At 40.0% G+C, this 15619-nt stretch overlaps 1 protein-coding gene across 1 annotated transcript in view; it reads right to left on the bottom strand.

Moving 5' to 3' along the window:
* The window catches only part of ERICH6 (glutamate rich 6), a 99437-nt gene that overhangs the window by 61068 nt on the left and 22750 nt on the right, over positions 1 to 15619 (bottom strand). The window contains exons 4-10 of the mRNA XM_006773300.1: positions 14778 to 14837; positions 14389 to 14444; positions 14176 to 14292; positions 11182 to 11295; positions 10048 to 10205; positions 9539 to 9609; positions 893 to 1038 (exon numbers count right to left, since the gene is read on the bottom strand). Coding sequence (XP_006773363.1) covers positions 893 to 1038; positions 9539 to 9609; positions 10048 to 10205; positions 11182 to 11295; positions 14176 to 14292; positions 14389 to 14444; positions 14778 to 14837 — 722 coding nt within the window. The remainder of the gene's footprint in view (positions 1 to 892; positions 1039 to 9538; positions 9610 to 10047; positions 10206 to 11181; positions 11296 to 14175; positions 14293 to 14388; positions 14445 to 14777; positions 14838 to 15619) is intronic.

Here is a 15619-nt window from a genome sequence, read left to right as displayed (position 1 = left end):
TCATTGTCTCCACATTTTGTATGCTTCCCTGTGTTGGTAGAGTGGTTTTGTGTGCTAGGTGTCCTATAGGACCCAGTGGCTCAGCCTCCCCAGTTTCCTGAGGTGGACACCCTTTGTGGGCTTTGTGCACAGTCTACTTTTTTTTTTTTTAATATATATTTTATTGATTTTTTTACAGAGAGGAAGGGAGAGAGATAGAGAGTTAGAAACATCGATGATAGAGAAACATCGATCAGCTGCCTCCTGCACACCCCCAACTGGGGATATGCCCGCAACCCAGGTATATGCCCTTGACCGGAATCGAACCTGGGACCTTTAAGTCCGCAGGCCGACGCTCTATCCACTGAGCCAAACCGGTTTCGGCGTCTTTTCCCCTTTCTATTTAGTCTTCAAAGGGTTCCAAATGTTCCTTAATGTACAATTTACATTTACATTTTAAAGTAAAAAGGTTTTAACCAAACTAGTCCCCCATAAAACATATATAAAGTATTGTTGTAAAGTCTAGTAGAAGTTAAAATGCCAAGGCTATACCAATTACTTTTTTACAAAAATACATTTTTTTTTTTATTGAGAGGGGAAGGGAGAGCGAGAGAAAGATAGAAATGTCAATGACGAGAGAGAATCATTGATTAGCTGCCTCCTGCATACACCCACTGGGGATCGAGCCCAAAACATGGGCATGTACCCTGACCAGGAATCAAACCATGACCTGCTATTTCATAGATTGATGCTCAACCATTGAGCCACACCAGCCAGGCTATACCAATTCTTTTTGACACATAATTAAATGTGCCATGTGCATAAGCTGCCATATTCATCATGATAGCTTTTATACTTTTAGGTAAAACTATTTTTTAAAGAGTAGCAAGAAAAAAAATTACAAGATAATTACCTTTCCACATGCTGTCCTAGAATCACAACTAGTGATGGACATGTTTCTTTTATCTAGTTCAAAATCAAATAGTTTGTCATCAACTATCTTTTTTTCTGGAATATCCACAGAAAGTTGATAAGAAATTGTTTTACAGTGCTTTGGCTCTAAAAGGAAAAGAATAAAAAAGAAAAGAAAAGAAAAAGAATCACATGAAGTACATATATGTTTTAAATTTTCCAAAACCTGTATACTAAAATGAATTTTAAACTGTTGCAAATGCAATGCTTCATCAGGCATATTTTAATGGAATAAAAATGAGAATCTTAAATAAATTAAAGTGAGGAACCTTCCTTTGTTAAAAAAAAAAAATGAGACCATTTATTCCTTTGTTAAAAAAAGAAAAATGAGAATTGCTTTGGGATCCAGCACCTTGATCTGGAAGCAAAAATGGTGGCCAAACAGGCAGCAGTGTCCTGCACCTCCTCCTAGGGACAGGCCAGAAAAGCAATTAAATTAGAGAATATCCACCCTGAATTAACAACTTAGACACAGCTGAGGAGACAGTTTTCAATAAGGAAGGGGAGAGGATGCCTAGAGAACACCACTTGCCAGCCATGACCCATGTGGAACCACCACTGTGCCCCGGCAGTAAGTGCTGCAGTACCTTCTGGCAGGCCCCCAAATGTCTGCAGGGAGCGCAGGCTGTCAGAGTGAGCTCCCACATCAGGCCTCCTCACCAGCTTCCTGGGACTGAGTATCCTAGGATCTGGCTTCAAGATCCTGCAGTGAGTGCAAGCCAGAGGGAACCCTATGTCTCACCCCTTCCCTAGACCCCAGAATCATGCCACTAGCCTGAACTGTAGCCACCTGGCACCCGCTCCACTCCCAGCCCCAGGACCTGCTGTTGGGGTGACCTGGAGGAACACAGAGCATGACCCAGTCCAGACCACAGGGGAGTTATGTCTCTGTGACACAGAGAAATCTGCCCCCATTCCAACCAGGCTCCTGGGACAGTCCTGCCAGGGCCATCTAGAGCAACCCAATGCACATCTCACCCTGGGTGACAGGGGAGAATGGACTGAGCGACGCAGGGCAACCCAACCTCCTTCTACACTGAGGAGGGGTGAACTGGAGCAACCTAGCATGCACCCCACTCAGACCACACAGGAGTTCAGACTGTGTGACCCAGAGCAGCCCATACCCATTTCCCCCCAGTCCCTGGGACAGGTCTGCAGGGGCTACCTGGAACAACCAAGCACACGCCTCACTCTGAGCCATAGGAAAGCACTGCAGAAGCAACCTGGAGCAAGCCAGTGTGCCTACTCAGGAGCCACAGGACAGCGCTGCAAGTGTGCCACCTGAGAGACCTAGGATGCCACCATGCCATGGGTGCTGGAGCCACACAGCAAATTGCATGCCAGAAAGCTCTGGGTCTTCACAGGGAGTTGCACATCAGAGGAGCTGTGCACATGCTCCCACTACCCCAAGCATCTAAAGCAGACAACTGAGCCCTAGCAAGTTTGGATCATTGGATAGAGTGTCAGCCTATGGACCAAAGGGTCCTGGGTTTGATTCCAGTCAAGTTGCAAGCTCCTCCTTGGCCCGGGCCCTGGTTGGGGCTCATGCAGGAGGTAACCAATAGATGTGTTTCTCTCACATCAGTATTTCTCTCTGTCTTTCCCTCTCTTTTCTGTTCTCTAAGGATCAATGGAAAAATATCCTCAGGTGAGGATTTAAAAACAAACAAACCCCAAAGCAGACAACTGAGGAACCAGATCCATGGGAGAAGGGAATACAACTCAGAGCAGAGACAATAAAGGTGTGAAATTCAAGGCAGACCCAGCCTCTGGGTTAACGGTTTCTGGACCATTGCCCTAATAAGATCTTTAACCTCTCAAATCCAAAACAGGGTTCCCAGGGCCAGAAAGAGACAGCAAAAATGGGGAGGCAAAGAAACAACCCCCTAGGGAAAAAAAGGACTTGCCAGAAAAAGAAAGGAAACAAAGGCATGCAATATGTCAGAAAAAGAATTCAGAGTAAGGGTCATAGTTCATAAACTGGAAGGATGAAAGGATCAACAACTTATGTAAGAATCAGGAGGAAATCAAAACTGATATAGTTACAATAAAAAACATGATAGAGATTTCAACAATAGACTAGAAGAAGCAGAGGACCGAATTTGTGAGTTAAAAGATAGGGCAGCAAAACACACCCAATCTGAACAGCAATTGGAGAAAAACATTAGAAAGTAGGAGAGCCTAAGAAAGCTTTGGGACAACATGAAATTAAGTAACATACATATAAAAGGGGTACCAGGACAAGAAGAGGAACAAGGATTAGAAAACTTATTTGAAGAAATAATGACAAAAAAATTTCCCTGAACCCTAACCGGTTTGGCTCAATGGATAGAGCGTCGGCCTGCAGACTCAAGGGTCCCAGGTTCAATTCCGGTCAAGGGCATGTACCTTGGTTGCAGACACATACCAAGTAGGGAGTGTGCAGGAGGCAGCTGATCAATGTTTCTCTATCATCGATGTTTCTCTCTATCCCTCTCCCTTCCTCTCTGTAAGAAGTCAATAAAAAATATTAAAAAAAACAACAACAAAAAAACTTCCCTGATTTGGGGAAGAAAAAAGGTACACAAGCACAATGAATTCCAAACAAAATGAACACAAAAAGACCCACACCAAGACACATTGTACTTACAATGGCAAACGTAAACGACAAAGAGCGAATCTTAAAGGCTGCCAGAGAGAGACAGAAAGTTATTTATAAGGGATCTCCCATTAGACTATCAACTGATTTCTCAACCGAAACACTTTAGGCCAAAAGGGAATGAAATAAAATATATAAAGTGATGCAAAGCAAGGGACTGAATTCAAGAATACTATACCCAGCAAGGCTATTATTCAAAATTGAAGGTGAAATAAGGAGCTTCATAGACAAAACAAGGCTAAGGGAGTTTATTACCACCAAGCCAGCAATGCAAGAAATGCTAAAGGGACTGCTGTAAAAAGAAGAAATAGGAAGGGAAGAAGGAACACAGGCATAAAGAATAAAAATGGCAACAAACAAGTACCTATCAATAATAACCTTAAATGTGAATAGATTAAAAGGTCCAAACAATAGACATAGGGTAGCTGAATGGATAAGAAAACATGACCCATATATATATATATATGCTGTCTATAAGAGACCTACCTCAGAACAAAGAACTCACACAGACAGTTAGTGAAGGGATGAAAAACATTTTTTTTTCAGGCGAATGGACATGAAAAAGAAGCTGGGGTAGCAATACTTATATCTGACAAAATAGACCTCAACGTTAAGGCCATAACAAGAGAGCGCGTAAGGCACATAAGGGAAATGAATGCAACATGATTTTAGTAATCAGTCATTAGCGAACATTGTAGTTCGTTATTAATAATTGTGTATAACAGGATATTGTAAAAATTAAGTTATGAAATTTTTATTAAAAGGTCCCTTACATACCATTATATTGACTGGGCCGCAAAAATATTCGTTGTGGGCCACATGTGGCCCATGGGCCGCAAGTTTGACATGCTCTACAAATTCAAGGAGATAGAAATCATATCAAGCATCTTATCAGATCTCAATGGCATAATATTAGAAATAAACTATAGTAGAAACAATCAAAAAAATTCAAACACTTGAAGGCTAAATATCATGCTATTAAACAATGATTGCATTACCAAAGAGATCAAAGAAGAAATAAAAAAACAGCCTGGAAACAAATGACAATGAAAACAAAACTATCCAAAATATGGAACATAATGAAAGCAGTCCTAAAAGGGAAGTTCATAGCATTACAGGCCTACGTCAAAAAACAAGAAAAACTGGTAATAAAGTATCTAACTCTACAACTTAAAGAATAAGAAAGAGCAACAAGAAAAGCCCAGAGTGAGCAGAAGGAAGGAAATAAAGATCAGAGTGGAAATAAATGACATAGAGACCAAAAACAAACATACAAACAAAAAGCCCCCAAACAAAAAAACACACAACAATACAAAAGACCAATGAAACCAAGAGCTGCTTCTTTGAAAATATAAACAAGATTGATGTATCTCTAGTGAGTCTCACCAAGAAGTAAAGAGGGAGGATCCAAATAAACAAAATCAGAAATGAAAGAGGCAAAATAACAACAGATCCTACAGAAATACAAAGGATTTTAAACAAAAATAATATGAACAACTCTATTCCAACAAACTGGTCAACCTAGAAGAAATGGACGTATTCCTAGAAAAATATGACCTCGAAAACTCAATCAGGAAGAATAAAAAAATCTGAATAGGTCGATAACTATGTAGGAAGTTGAATCAGTCATCAAAAAATGTTCAGCGAACAAAAGCCCTGGGCCAAAGGGCTTCACAGGGGAGTTTTACCAAATATTCAAAGAAGAACTAAAACCTATTCTCCTCAGACTAGTCCAGAAAATTCAAAAGAAACGAAGACTTCCAAGTTCTTTCTATGAAGGCAGTAATACCCTAATCCCAAAACCAGATAAAGACACTACAAAGAAAGAGAATTACAGGCCAATATCTCTGATGAACATAGATGCTAAAATCCTAGCAAACCAGATCCAGCATTACATTAGAAAGATCATATACCATGACCAAGTGGGATTTATTCCATGGATGCAAGGCTGATACAATATCTATAAATCAATAAACGTGATACATCACATAAAAAATTAGAGATAAAAATCACATAATCATATCAATTGATGCACAAAACACATTTGACATAATCTAATACCCTTTATGATAAAAACTCTCAGCAAAGTGGGAATAGAGGGATCATACCTCAACATAATAAAAGCCTTATATGACCAACCTATAGCCAACATCATACTCAATGGGCAAAAACTAAAACCATTCCCCCTAAGAATGGGAACAAGACAGGGATGCCCACTTTCACCACTCCTGTTTGACATAGTACTGGAAGTGCTAGCCATAGCGATCAGAAAAGAAGAAGAAATAAAATGCACCCACATTGGAAAAGAAGAAGTAAAACTGTCATTATTTACAGATGACATGATATTATACATAGAAAACCCCCAAAGACTCCATAAAAAAATACTAGATTTAATATATGAATTTGGCATTGTAGCAGGATACAAAATTAACATTGAGAAATTTATAGCCTTTTTATACACCAATAATGAACTCATGGAAAGAGAAACAAACAAAGAAAAAATCCCATTTACCATTCCAACAAAAAAATTATGATACCCTGGAATACACTTAACTAAGGCGGTAAAAGACCTCTACTTAGAAAACTACAGGACATATAAAAGAAGACATTAACAAATGGAAGAATATACTGTGTTCATAGATTGGTAGAATCAACATAATTAAAATGTCCATACTACCCAAAGCAATCTATAAATTCAATGCAGCCCCCACTAAGATACCAACGGTATATTTTACAGACCTGGAACAAACTCTCCAAAAATTCATAGGAATAAAAAAAGACCTCGAATAGCTGCAGTCATCCTGAGAAAGAAGAACAAAGTTGTCGGGATCACAATCCAGATATCAAGCTATATTACAAAGCCACTGTTCTCAAAACTGCCTGCTACTGGCACAAGAATAGACATATAGACCAATGGAACTGAATACAGAAACCAGAAATCGATCCAAGCCATTATGCTTGATTAATATTTGACAAAGGAGGCAAGAGCATACAATGGAGTTAAGCCAGTCTCTTCAATAAATGATGTTGGGAAAATTGGACAGATACATGCAAAAATGAAATTAGACCACCAACTAACACCATACACAAAAAGAAACTCAAAATGGATAAAGGACTTAAACGTAAGGCAGTAAACCATAAAAATCTTAGAAGAATACATATGCAGCCAAATATCAGACATATGTCGTAGCCATATCTATACCGATACAGCTCCTAGAGCAGTGATGGTGAACCTATGACATGCATGTCAGAGGTGACATGCAAACTCATTTTTTTGGTTGATTTTTCTTTGTTAAATGGCATTTAAATATATAAAATAAATATCAAATATATAAATCTTTGCTTTACTATGGTTGCAAAGATCAAAAAATTTCTATATGTGACATGGCACCAGAGTTAAGTTAGGGTTTTTCAAAATGCTGACACGCCGAGCTCAAAAGGTTCGCCATCACCACTAAGGAGAAAATAAGCAAATGGGGCTACATGGAAATAAAAAGCTTCTGCACAGCAACAGAAACCATCAACAAAACAATAAGAAAGTCCACTGCTTGGGAGAACATATTTGCCAATGTTATCTCTGATAAAAGCCTAAACTCCAAAATTTCTAGGGAATGCATACATCTTGACAAAAAGAAGATAAACAATCCAATAAAAAAATGGGCAAAGGACTTAAATAGACACTTTTCGATAGTGGACATATAGAAGGCCAAGAGACATAAGAAAATATGTTCGAAGTCACTAATCATCTGAGAGATGCGAATCAAAATGACAATGAGATACCATCTCCCACTTGTTAGAATGGCTATCATCAACAAATTGACGAAAGAGAAGTGCTGGTGAGGATGTGGAAAACAAGAAACGCTCATGCACTGCTAATGGAAATGCAGACTCGTGCAGCCACTGTGGAAAACAGTATGGAGTTTCCTCAAAAAATTAAAAATGGAACTTCCAATTGACCCCGTAATCCTACTTCTAGGAATATATCCCAAGAAATCAGAAACACCAAGCAGAAAGGACATATACATCCGTTCATAGCAGCACAATGTATAATAGCTAAGATTTGGAAACACCCTAAGTGCCCATCAGCAGATGAGTGGATTGAAAAACTGTGGTACATCTACACAATGGAATACTATGCTGCTATAAAAAGGAAGGAACTCCAACCATGTGCAACAGCATGGATGGACCTGGAGACTCTGGAGTTTCCAGAAAAGCCTTTGCTTCTTCTTTAAAAGAAACATTAGCATAACCAATAGACATAGACACCGGGGGGCGGGGGATGAGGGCATGAATGGGAGTGGGGTGGGGGGGCAATCGGGAGATAAGGACACATATGTAATACCTTAATCAATAAAGGAAAAAAGTATTGAATTGTACATTTAAAACAGTTATATATTTTATGTATATAACTTATACCTCAAATAAATGTGTAACATAATGTTGAATATTTCAGTTATGAAAGTCTTTGTATTAGAAAAAATAGATTCCATTTATTAAACATTGTCTTTCTGTGTTTGAAAGCCAAAATAAATAAATAAATAAATAACAGTTGTAAATCTACACAATGAAATATTACGCTGCTTTAAAAAAGAAAACACTCTTACCATTGGCAACAGCGTGGATGAACCATTATTCTAAGTGAAATAAGCCAGTCAGAGAAAGATAAATATCACATGATCTCACTCATTTGTAGAATATAATAAACAACATAAACTGATGAACAAAAATAGATCCAGAGGCAGAGAAGCATCAAACAGACAGTCAAACTTCAGAGGAAGGCAGGGGTGGGGTGTGTGTGTGTGTGTGTAAGAGATCAACTCAAGGACTTGTATACATGCATATAAGCATAAGCAATGGGCATAGACACTAAGGGGGGTGAGGGCATGTGCTGGGGGGTAGGAGTGGTCCGGGAGAGGTCAATGAAGGAAATAAGTAAGTAAATAAATAAATAATAAATTAAAAAGACAGAAAAATGTTCATTTTCATTAAGTGCAATTTTCTGGCCTTAGGCTTAGTAGAAACCAGTGGACTATCAAGGAACTTTATACTAGAGATTTAGTTTAAAAAACAAAAACAAAAATATATTTTCTCTATCTTCTCAATAGCACTGAGTGGTAGAGGAGGAGCCTAATGCTAGTAAAGATTAAGTAATTTACCCCAAAGGAGACAGCCTCTAAGTAGAAAAGCAAGGATATAAATTCAGAGCTTGTGATTCTAACATCAGTGCTCCTTCAACAGTCCCAGCTCAAAAAACAAACAAACAAACCAAAAAACAGTCCCAGCTCTTTAACTACACTGGCCAAGTGACTGATGGAACCTATGAAGAAAGAAATCTGTTTTATTTTTGACAGATTTTCCATACCCCAGCTTGAAAACAAAATGGAATGTGTGCTTAATAAAACAAAAGACACTGAACCCAAAAGCTCTTTGCAGTTATCTGTAACATGCTCTATAGATGTTGCTAATTCACTTCAATCAATAACAACTAGATGAAGACTAAAATCTTCAAAAGCCGGACGACTTGAAACACCAGCTTTTCTGAGCCATTTTGACTAATGCATCAACTGAACTGAAAACTTTAAATACGGTTTTTTAAATATGCCAGTTTTGCCCTGGATAGTTTGGCTCAGTGGATAGAGCATCAGTCTGTGGCCATAAGGGCCCCTGCTTAGATTCTGGTCAAGAGCACATACCTCGGTTGCAGGCTCAATCCCTGGCCCTGGGAGGGACACATGTAGGAGGCAACCAATTGATGTGACACACATCAATGTCATTCTTCCTGTCTATCTCTCCCACTCCTTTCTACTATCTCTAAAAAAAAGTCAATGGAAAAATATCCTCGGGTGAGGATTAATAAAATAAAAAAAATATGCCAGTTTTAGCTCTTGGTCAAACATGTGAGCTTTCTGATGTACGATTGATCTATAATAGGAGCATTGATGAACTCACCTTCTTCAGAGAAACTAGTACGTTCATTTGTTTTTACTTCCCAATTTTTGGCTACTTGTTGCTCCTGTTTTCTGCAAACAAACAAACAAACAAAAAAAAAATCCATAAATCTAATGTTTCAAGCTGTAAAAAGCATATGACAAATTGTAACTGTTTCAATGTCGTCCCTTGTAATTTTAATCTGTTATTACTTGTGAGTCTATATATTTAATCAAAGCACATGGATCTCCATTTTGTTTAGTGGTCCAATTTCTCCAAAATAGGAATTCTGAATTGTCCTGAGGATCTGGGTAAGGTTCTATTTTTAAATCAGTAAGTTCACTGAGTTTCTGGGAGCTCCTGAATCTCATAACATCCACCAGGTTTTGTAATAGGTTTGCTTTGGCCAATTTTATTTCTTCATTGGGAATATATCTTCAAAATTATGTATTTTGAAAAATAAGATTCATTTTACAAAGAGCTCTCTAAGTGGACTTATCTGAATTTCAATATCCAAGACTCAATGTTACCTCTGCAGAGCCTTTTCCTTTGCTCTGAATTTCTCCATCTCAGTGCCGTGGGATGCATGAGGGTCGATACAGATGAATTCCTCTTTAGAGCTTTGAATTTTTTGTTTTTCCTCATAAATGTAATCAACCAGATTTTGGAAAGAACTGCAACAGATGGCCTAAAAACAAAGAGGTCATTTTCCTCTCTTTAGTTCTGGGTGAAGATAATTAGAAGGGGTAAAAACTCAAATGGCTAATGGAGTTTGAATTACAATCTATCATAACACTTTCTGGTAAAAATTTTATTGAGATATAATTCACATACGAGACAATTGACCCATTTAAAGTGTGCAATTCAATGGTTTTTAGTGTATACAGAGTTGTGTAACTATCACCACCATCAAATTTAGGACATGAAACCTGTACCTATTGACACTTTACTCCCTATCCTCCTCTCCTCTCAGCCTCTGGCAACCACTGATTTATTTTCTGTCTCTATTATTGCCTGTTTTGTACAATTCATATACATGGAATCATATAATATGCGGTACTTTGTGTCTGGCTTCTTTCACTGAGCATAATGTTTTCAAGGTTCATCTATGTTGTAGCACGTATTAGTACTTCAATTCTTATGACTGGATAATATTTGATTTTATGAATGCACCACATTTATTTGCCCATTCATCAGTTGAAGGGCATTGGATTATTTTCACCTTTTGGCTGTTATAAATCATGCTGTTATGAACATTTGTGTACAAGTTTTTGTGTGGACATATATTGTCAATTTTCTTGGGTATGTACCTAGGAATGGATTTGTATGTTATATGGTAACTGTGTGTGTAACTTTTGAGGAACTACCCAACTTTTTCCCAACACAGATGCACCATTTTATATTCCCCTTTAATAGTGTATGAGGGTTCAAGTTACTCTACTTCCTTGCCAGCACTTGTTATTATCTGTCTTTTTTATTAATGCCATCCTAGTGGGTGTGGAATGGTATCCCATTGTGTTTATGATTTGCATTTCCCCGACTGATAACATATAATTTTAAAGAATAACAATGCAAGGGGAAAATGCAGGAGAAAATACTACATATATTTAAAAATGGTATTTAAAATAACACCATTTCCTTAGTAAACCTGCTTTAGAACTTACTTGTTTTATTGGTTCAGAGCTACCGTTGTCAGAATAAATATCCACAGCAGAAAGAAATGTTCTTAGGTCACTCCCACAAAATTCACACGTCAGCAATATCTCATCCTCTTCTCCCTGAGAGAGGGGAAAAAATGAAGACCTGCCCACAAGCAGCAGCAGGAGCCAGAGCTCTGGGCAGGCCAGCGAGTGCCCGTTAGAACAGCAGGAGTATGGAGATGTGCAAAGCTACTTGAGAGCTCCTGTCAGACCCCCTGAAGTCTCTCAGAAATAGTTGGTGGGAAATTTTCAAGAGCCTGAGATTCTATACTAGAAGGCACCCAGCCAGAAGATCTATATATTCCAGAATGAGACATCACTTCTGTTAATGAGCTGGTGAGGACTGAGGATGCTGAGGTGGTGTTGAGGGCCTCTATGTGATACAGTTCACCAGAGTACAGCTGAGCCCATCAGGAGCTGTGTTGGTCCTTTGGATGGCTCCTTAGTGTAAGAACAAAGTTGCAGAAATGACTGTTGACATCAGAGTTTCTTGTTGGGGAGGGGGATATATAGTGTGTAACTAGATGCAAGAGACAGGACATAACATACAGTAGTTCCTCGGGTTATGTCGGAGATCTGTTCCTATGGTGCGACGTAACACAATTTTCGTGGTAAGTCGGAGCCCACCTACATAAGCACCTACGTCACTCAATGGAGCACATACATACACAGCAGTAATGAAGTGAAACAGTAAAAAAATTTAAAAGAAAGATAACAATTCCTGACCTTTACTTGTGGTAAATAAATAATAAAAAACATAAAGCACATATGTACATACGTCAAAATGACAGAACTTTTTTTTTAAATAAATAAATGGGAGATGACGATGTAACCACAAAACGATGTAACCCGAGGCCTGCCTGTATATCAAATTGTAGGCAAATGGTCTAAGATTTTGAATACCATCAACTCAAGAAGTGTCAGGTTAAAAAAATGTCTTGACATTACTATGCATTCACAATGATCACCGTTCTAAATTAGAGTCCCTTCTCAAGGGGAAGCCCAGATTGGGGCTCTGAATTCTCCTGTCTGGGCTATAAAGGTAATTCAGGAGCGGGAAGGAGAGAGAAGGGGAAGCAAGAAGGAGATCTGGAGTTAGGAGTTCAGGTGGCTCTGTGTGGGGTTGATACATTATGGCATGTTGGTGATTTGAGGTTATGATGGCGAGCAGGCAAGCCTCAGCACAGGTCTCAGGAAAAGACCGAGATTATGGCTCACAGGTCATGAATACCACAAGGGCATCTGTATTTTCCATAGAAACCATTCTCTGGGACTGGCAAGATAGCCATCCTGGGACCAAAGTGTAACTGAGATGGCCACTACAGTCTGGGATTCACCACCCTGAAGTACTGTTCAATACCTTTAGCCATTGAAACTACACAATAATGTAGCTGAAAGCAGAGGACTTAGCGAGTGGGTAGAATGGTAAAGCCTTGTAATAGAGAAATGGTGGAGTAAATCAGGTGATGGAGCAGGGCTGAAGGAGAGCTCGACAATGCCAGGACATCTGCAACCTGTTCCATTCAAGGATCTTGGTAGTGAGCTCCTCAGCCTGAGGTCCCTTTATCCCTTTACCTGCGGTGAAGCAAGGTGGAGATGCTTCAAAAGACCATGAGTGGAGTTGTAATCTGCATTTGAAGAGGATATGACTGGAGGGGAAAGTGGGTAAGCCAGCTGTCTGCTCCCGACTAGAGGACCTGGAAGGTCTGTCCAAAGAGCAGGAGGAGCCATCCCTGCCCAGTTGCTAGAGTAGGGACAGTTCCCTGGAAGAAAGGACCTTCCTATTGTTCAGGCGCATCTTTGGGTGTCAGAGGAAGAAAGCTTGAGAAACTTCCCTGGATATGAGCCTTTGTGGTTCAGAAGAAGGAAGGTGTTATGTTTGAATAAAGAATTTCACCTGAGGAGTCTATAGGGTGACTAAACATTTAGAGACCTGGGCTAAATATAAACAGTAAATGTTGGTTGACATTAAATGACATGATATATTCAATGTGTTGCCCCTCACCAGATTGGCAATGAACACCACCTCAGAGCATCCATGCAGCATTCCCACCAACTCCTGCAATGCACTGACTGACACAGGCTGTCTCACATGATTGGTATCTTGTTTTCAGTGAATAAGTCTGCACCTTAGTGCACCCAGAAGAAATAATCAAAGGGTTGCCATATGGGGGCTGTGCAGCTCTCTCCACATGGCCATAACACCCAAGTTTAGAAATAATCATTCCACCAGGCTGCCCCTCACCACTCAGGTGAAGCGGGTGCTATGCCATCCTGTTGGAATTACTAAGTTGACCTTTTCCTTGCCCACCAAGCAAAGGCATTGGTCATTTAACATGATCAAATGTGGCAAAGCTATGTCTTATCTATGTTTCCAGGCATTATGGCCACTCTCATAGGTTGAATTGTTTCCCCCTAAAGACACTGAAGTCATAACTCCTGGAACCTGTGAATGTGGTCTTATCTAGAAATGGGATCTTTGCTGAAGTCATCAAGTTTAGATGAGGTCATTAGGGTGGGCCCTAATCCAACATGGCTGATGTCCTTGGAGAAGAGAGACACTTGGACACAGACCCGCAGACCTCCAGGACAACTGAGACAGAAACTGAAGTGATGGCGCTGCCAGCCAAGGATAAGAACTGACAACCACAACCAGGAGCCTGGAAGAGGCAAGAAAGGCTACTCTCCTACACGCTGCACTTACTGACTTTGGACCTCTAACCTTGAGAACTAGGAGACAACACGTGTTTGTCATTTTAAGGCACCTAGTCTGTGGCCCCTTTTGGCAGCAGCCCTAGGAAACTACTATAGCTAGCTATCCTGTCCAAATGTTGTTTCAAGTAAATGGGCTCTTTGCCTATGTTTTTTTAAAAAGTATGCTCACTGTCTTTTGTGCAAATCATCATGTGTCTTTTCATGTCACTTATTAGAGTAAAAAAAGAAAGAATTAAAAATCACCTTGAAGTCAGTGCCTAAAGTGGAATGCTCCTGTTTGAATGCCAGAAAGGTTGGTGGCCCGACACTGGGTAATGTTCTCAGAGAAGGCTCAAACAATGTCATAAAGTCTTCCTCAAACTAAATTTTAAAGGAAGACACAGAAAAAGAAAATGAAGGTGAATGATCGATTTTATCATGAGCATGGTTTACTAGTTGGACTGAAATATTTCTTACCTCCAGCTCACATAAAATATTTAGTTTTAGCTCTTCTGGATTAATTACCCATTTTTCTGAAGACAAAAGGATAGATTTAGAAGGAAAGTTTAAAGTCTGTGCAGTGTATACCATTTTCTCTAGTTTGGAGATCCTACCCCATCACACACCCACACACATGCACACACACATGCACTCATATACACACGCAAACTTATGCAAATGCACACACTCCCCCGCCTACGCACATACTGTTTAAATCCCCTGAAACCCTCCCTTTTCACCACCTTATTGCATGTATTCTTAGGGGAGGGCTTTTCTAAAGGACATGAGAACCATCCAGGTTATGTAGGTTCCCTAATAGCAATTTGCCTTTGCCACACAGGGGATGACCCCAAATATCCATTCACCTCTTAACATAGCAGCTATATTTTCAGATTCAGATTCCTTTATAGGTCGTGTTTTCTTCCCTGTCAAAAGAATATATATGTGTCATTAATCCTGACAAAATAGGAAAGAAGTTTAATATAAAAGAAAACATGAGCCCAGCTGGAGTGTGTTAGTGGTTCAGCATTGACCTATGAACCAGGAGGTCACTGTTCAATTCACAGTCAGGCAATATGCCCAGGTTGTGGGCTCAGTACCTGGTTTGGGGCACATGGGAAGCAGCAGATCAATGATTCTCTCTCATCATTGATGTTTCTATCTCTCTCTTCTTCCCTGAAGTCAATTATATATAAAATTTGTGCACTAGGGTTGGGGGGGTACCTCAGCCTGGCCTGTGTCCATTCACAGTCCAGGACTCCTTGGAGGATGTCCACCTGTCGACTTAGGCCCACTCCCCGGGGGATCAGGCCTAAGCTTGCAGTCAAACATCCTTCTGACAGCCAGGGAGCCCTCGGGGGATGTCCAGCTAAAGGCTTAGGCCCCCAAGGGATCAGGTCTAAACTGTTAGTTGGACATTCTTAGTTCTGCTACGGAGGTGGGAGAGGCTCCTGCCACCACCGCTGCGCTGGCCAGCCATGAGCCAGGTTCTGGCTGAGTGGCACTCCCCATATGGAAGTGCACTGACCACCAGGGGGCAGCTCCTGCATTGAGCATCTGCCCTCTGGTGGCCAGTGCGCATCATAGCAACCGGTCATTCTGCAGTTCAGTCAATGTGCATATTAGCCTTTTATTATTATTATATAGGATGTCCCTATTTCCCCCTTTTGCTCCCTCTACCCAGCTCTTGCTCCCGACTTGTCTCTGG

This window comes from Myotis davidii, unplaced genomic scaffold (assembly GCF_000327345.1).
Source record: "Myotis davidii unplaced genomic scaffold, ASM32734v1 scaffold1327, whole genome shotgun sequence".
In the NCBI taxonomy this organism is placed as follows: domain Eukaryota; kingdom Metazoa; phylum Chordata; class Mammalia; order Chiroptera; family Vespertilionidae; genus Myotis; species Myotis davidii.
The sequence above is the reverse complement of the archived record's forward strand: the minus strand, read 5'-3'. Positions and strand labels throughout refer to the sequence as shown.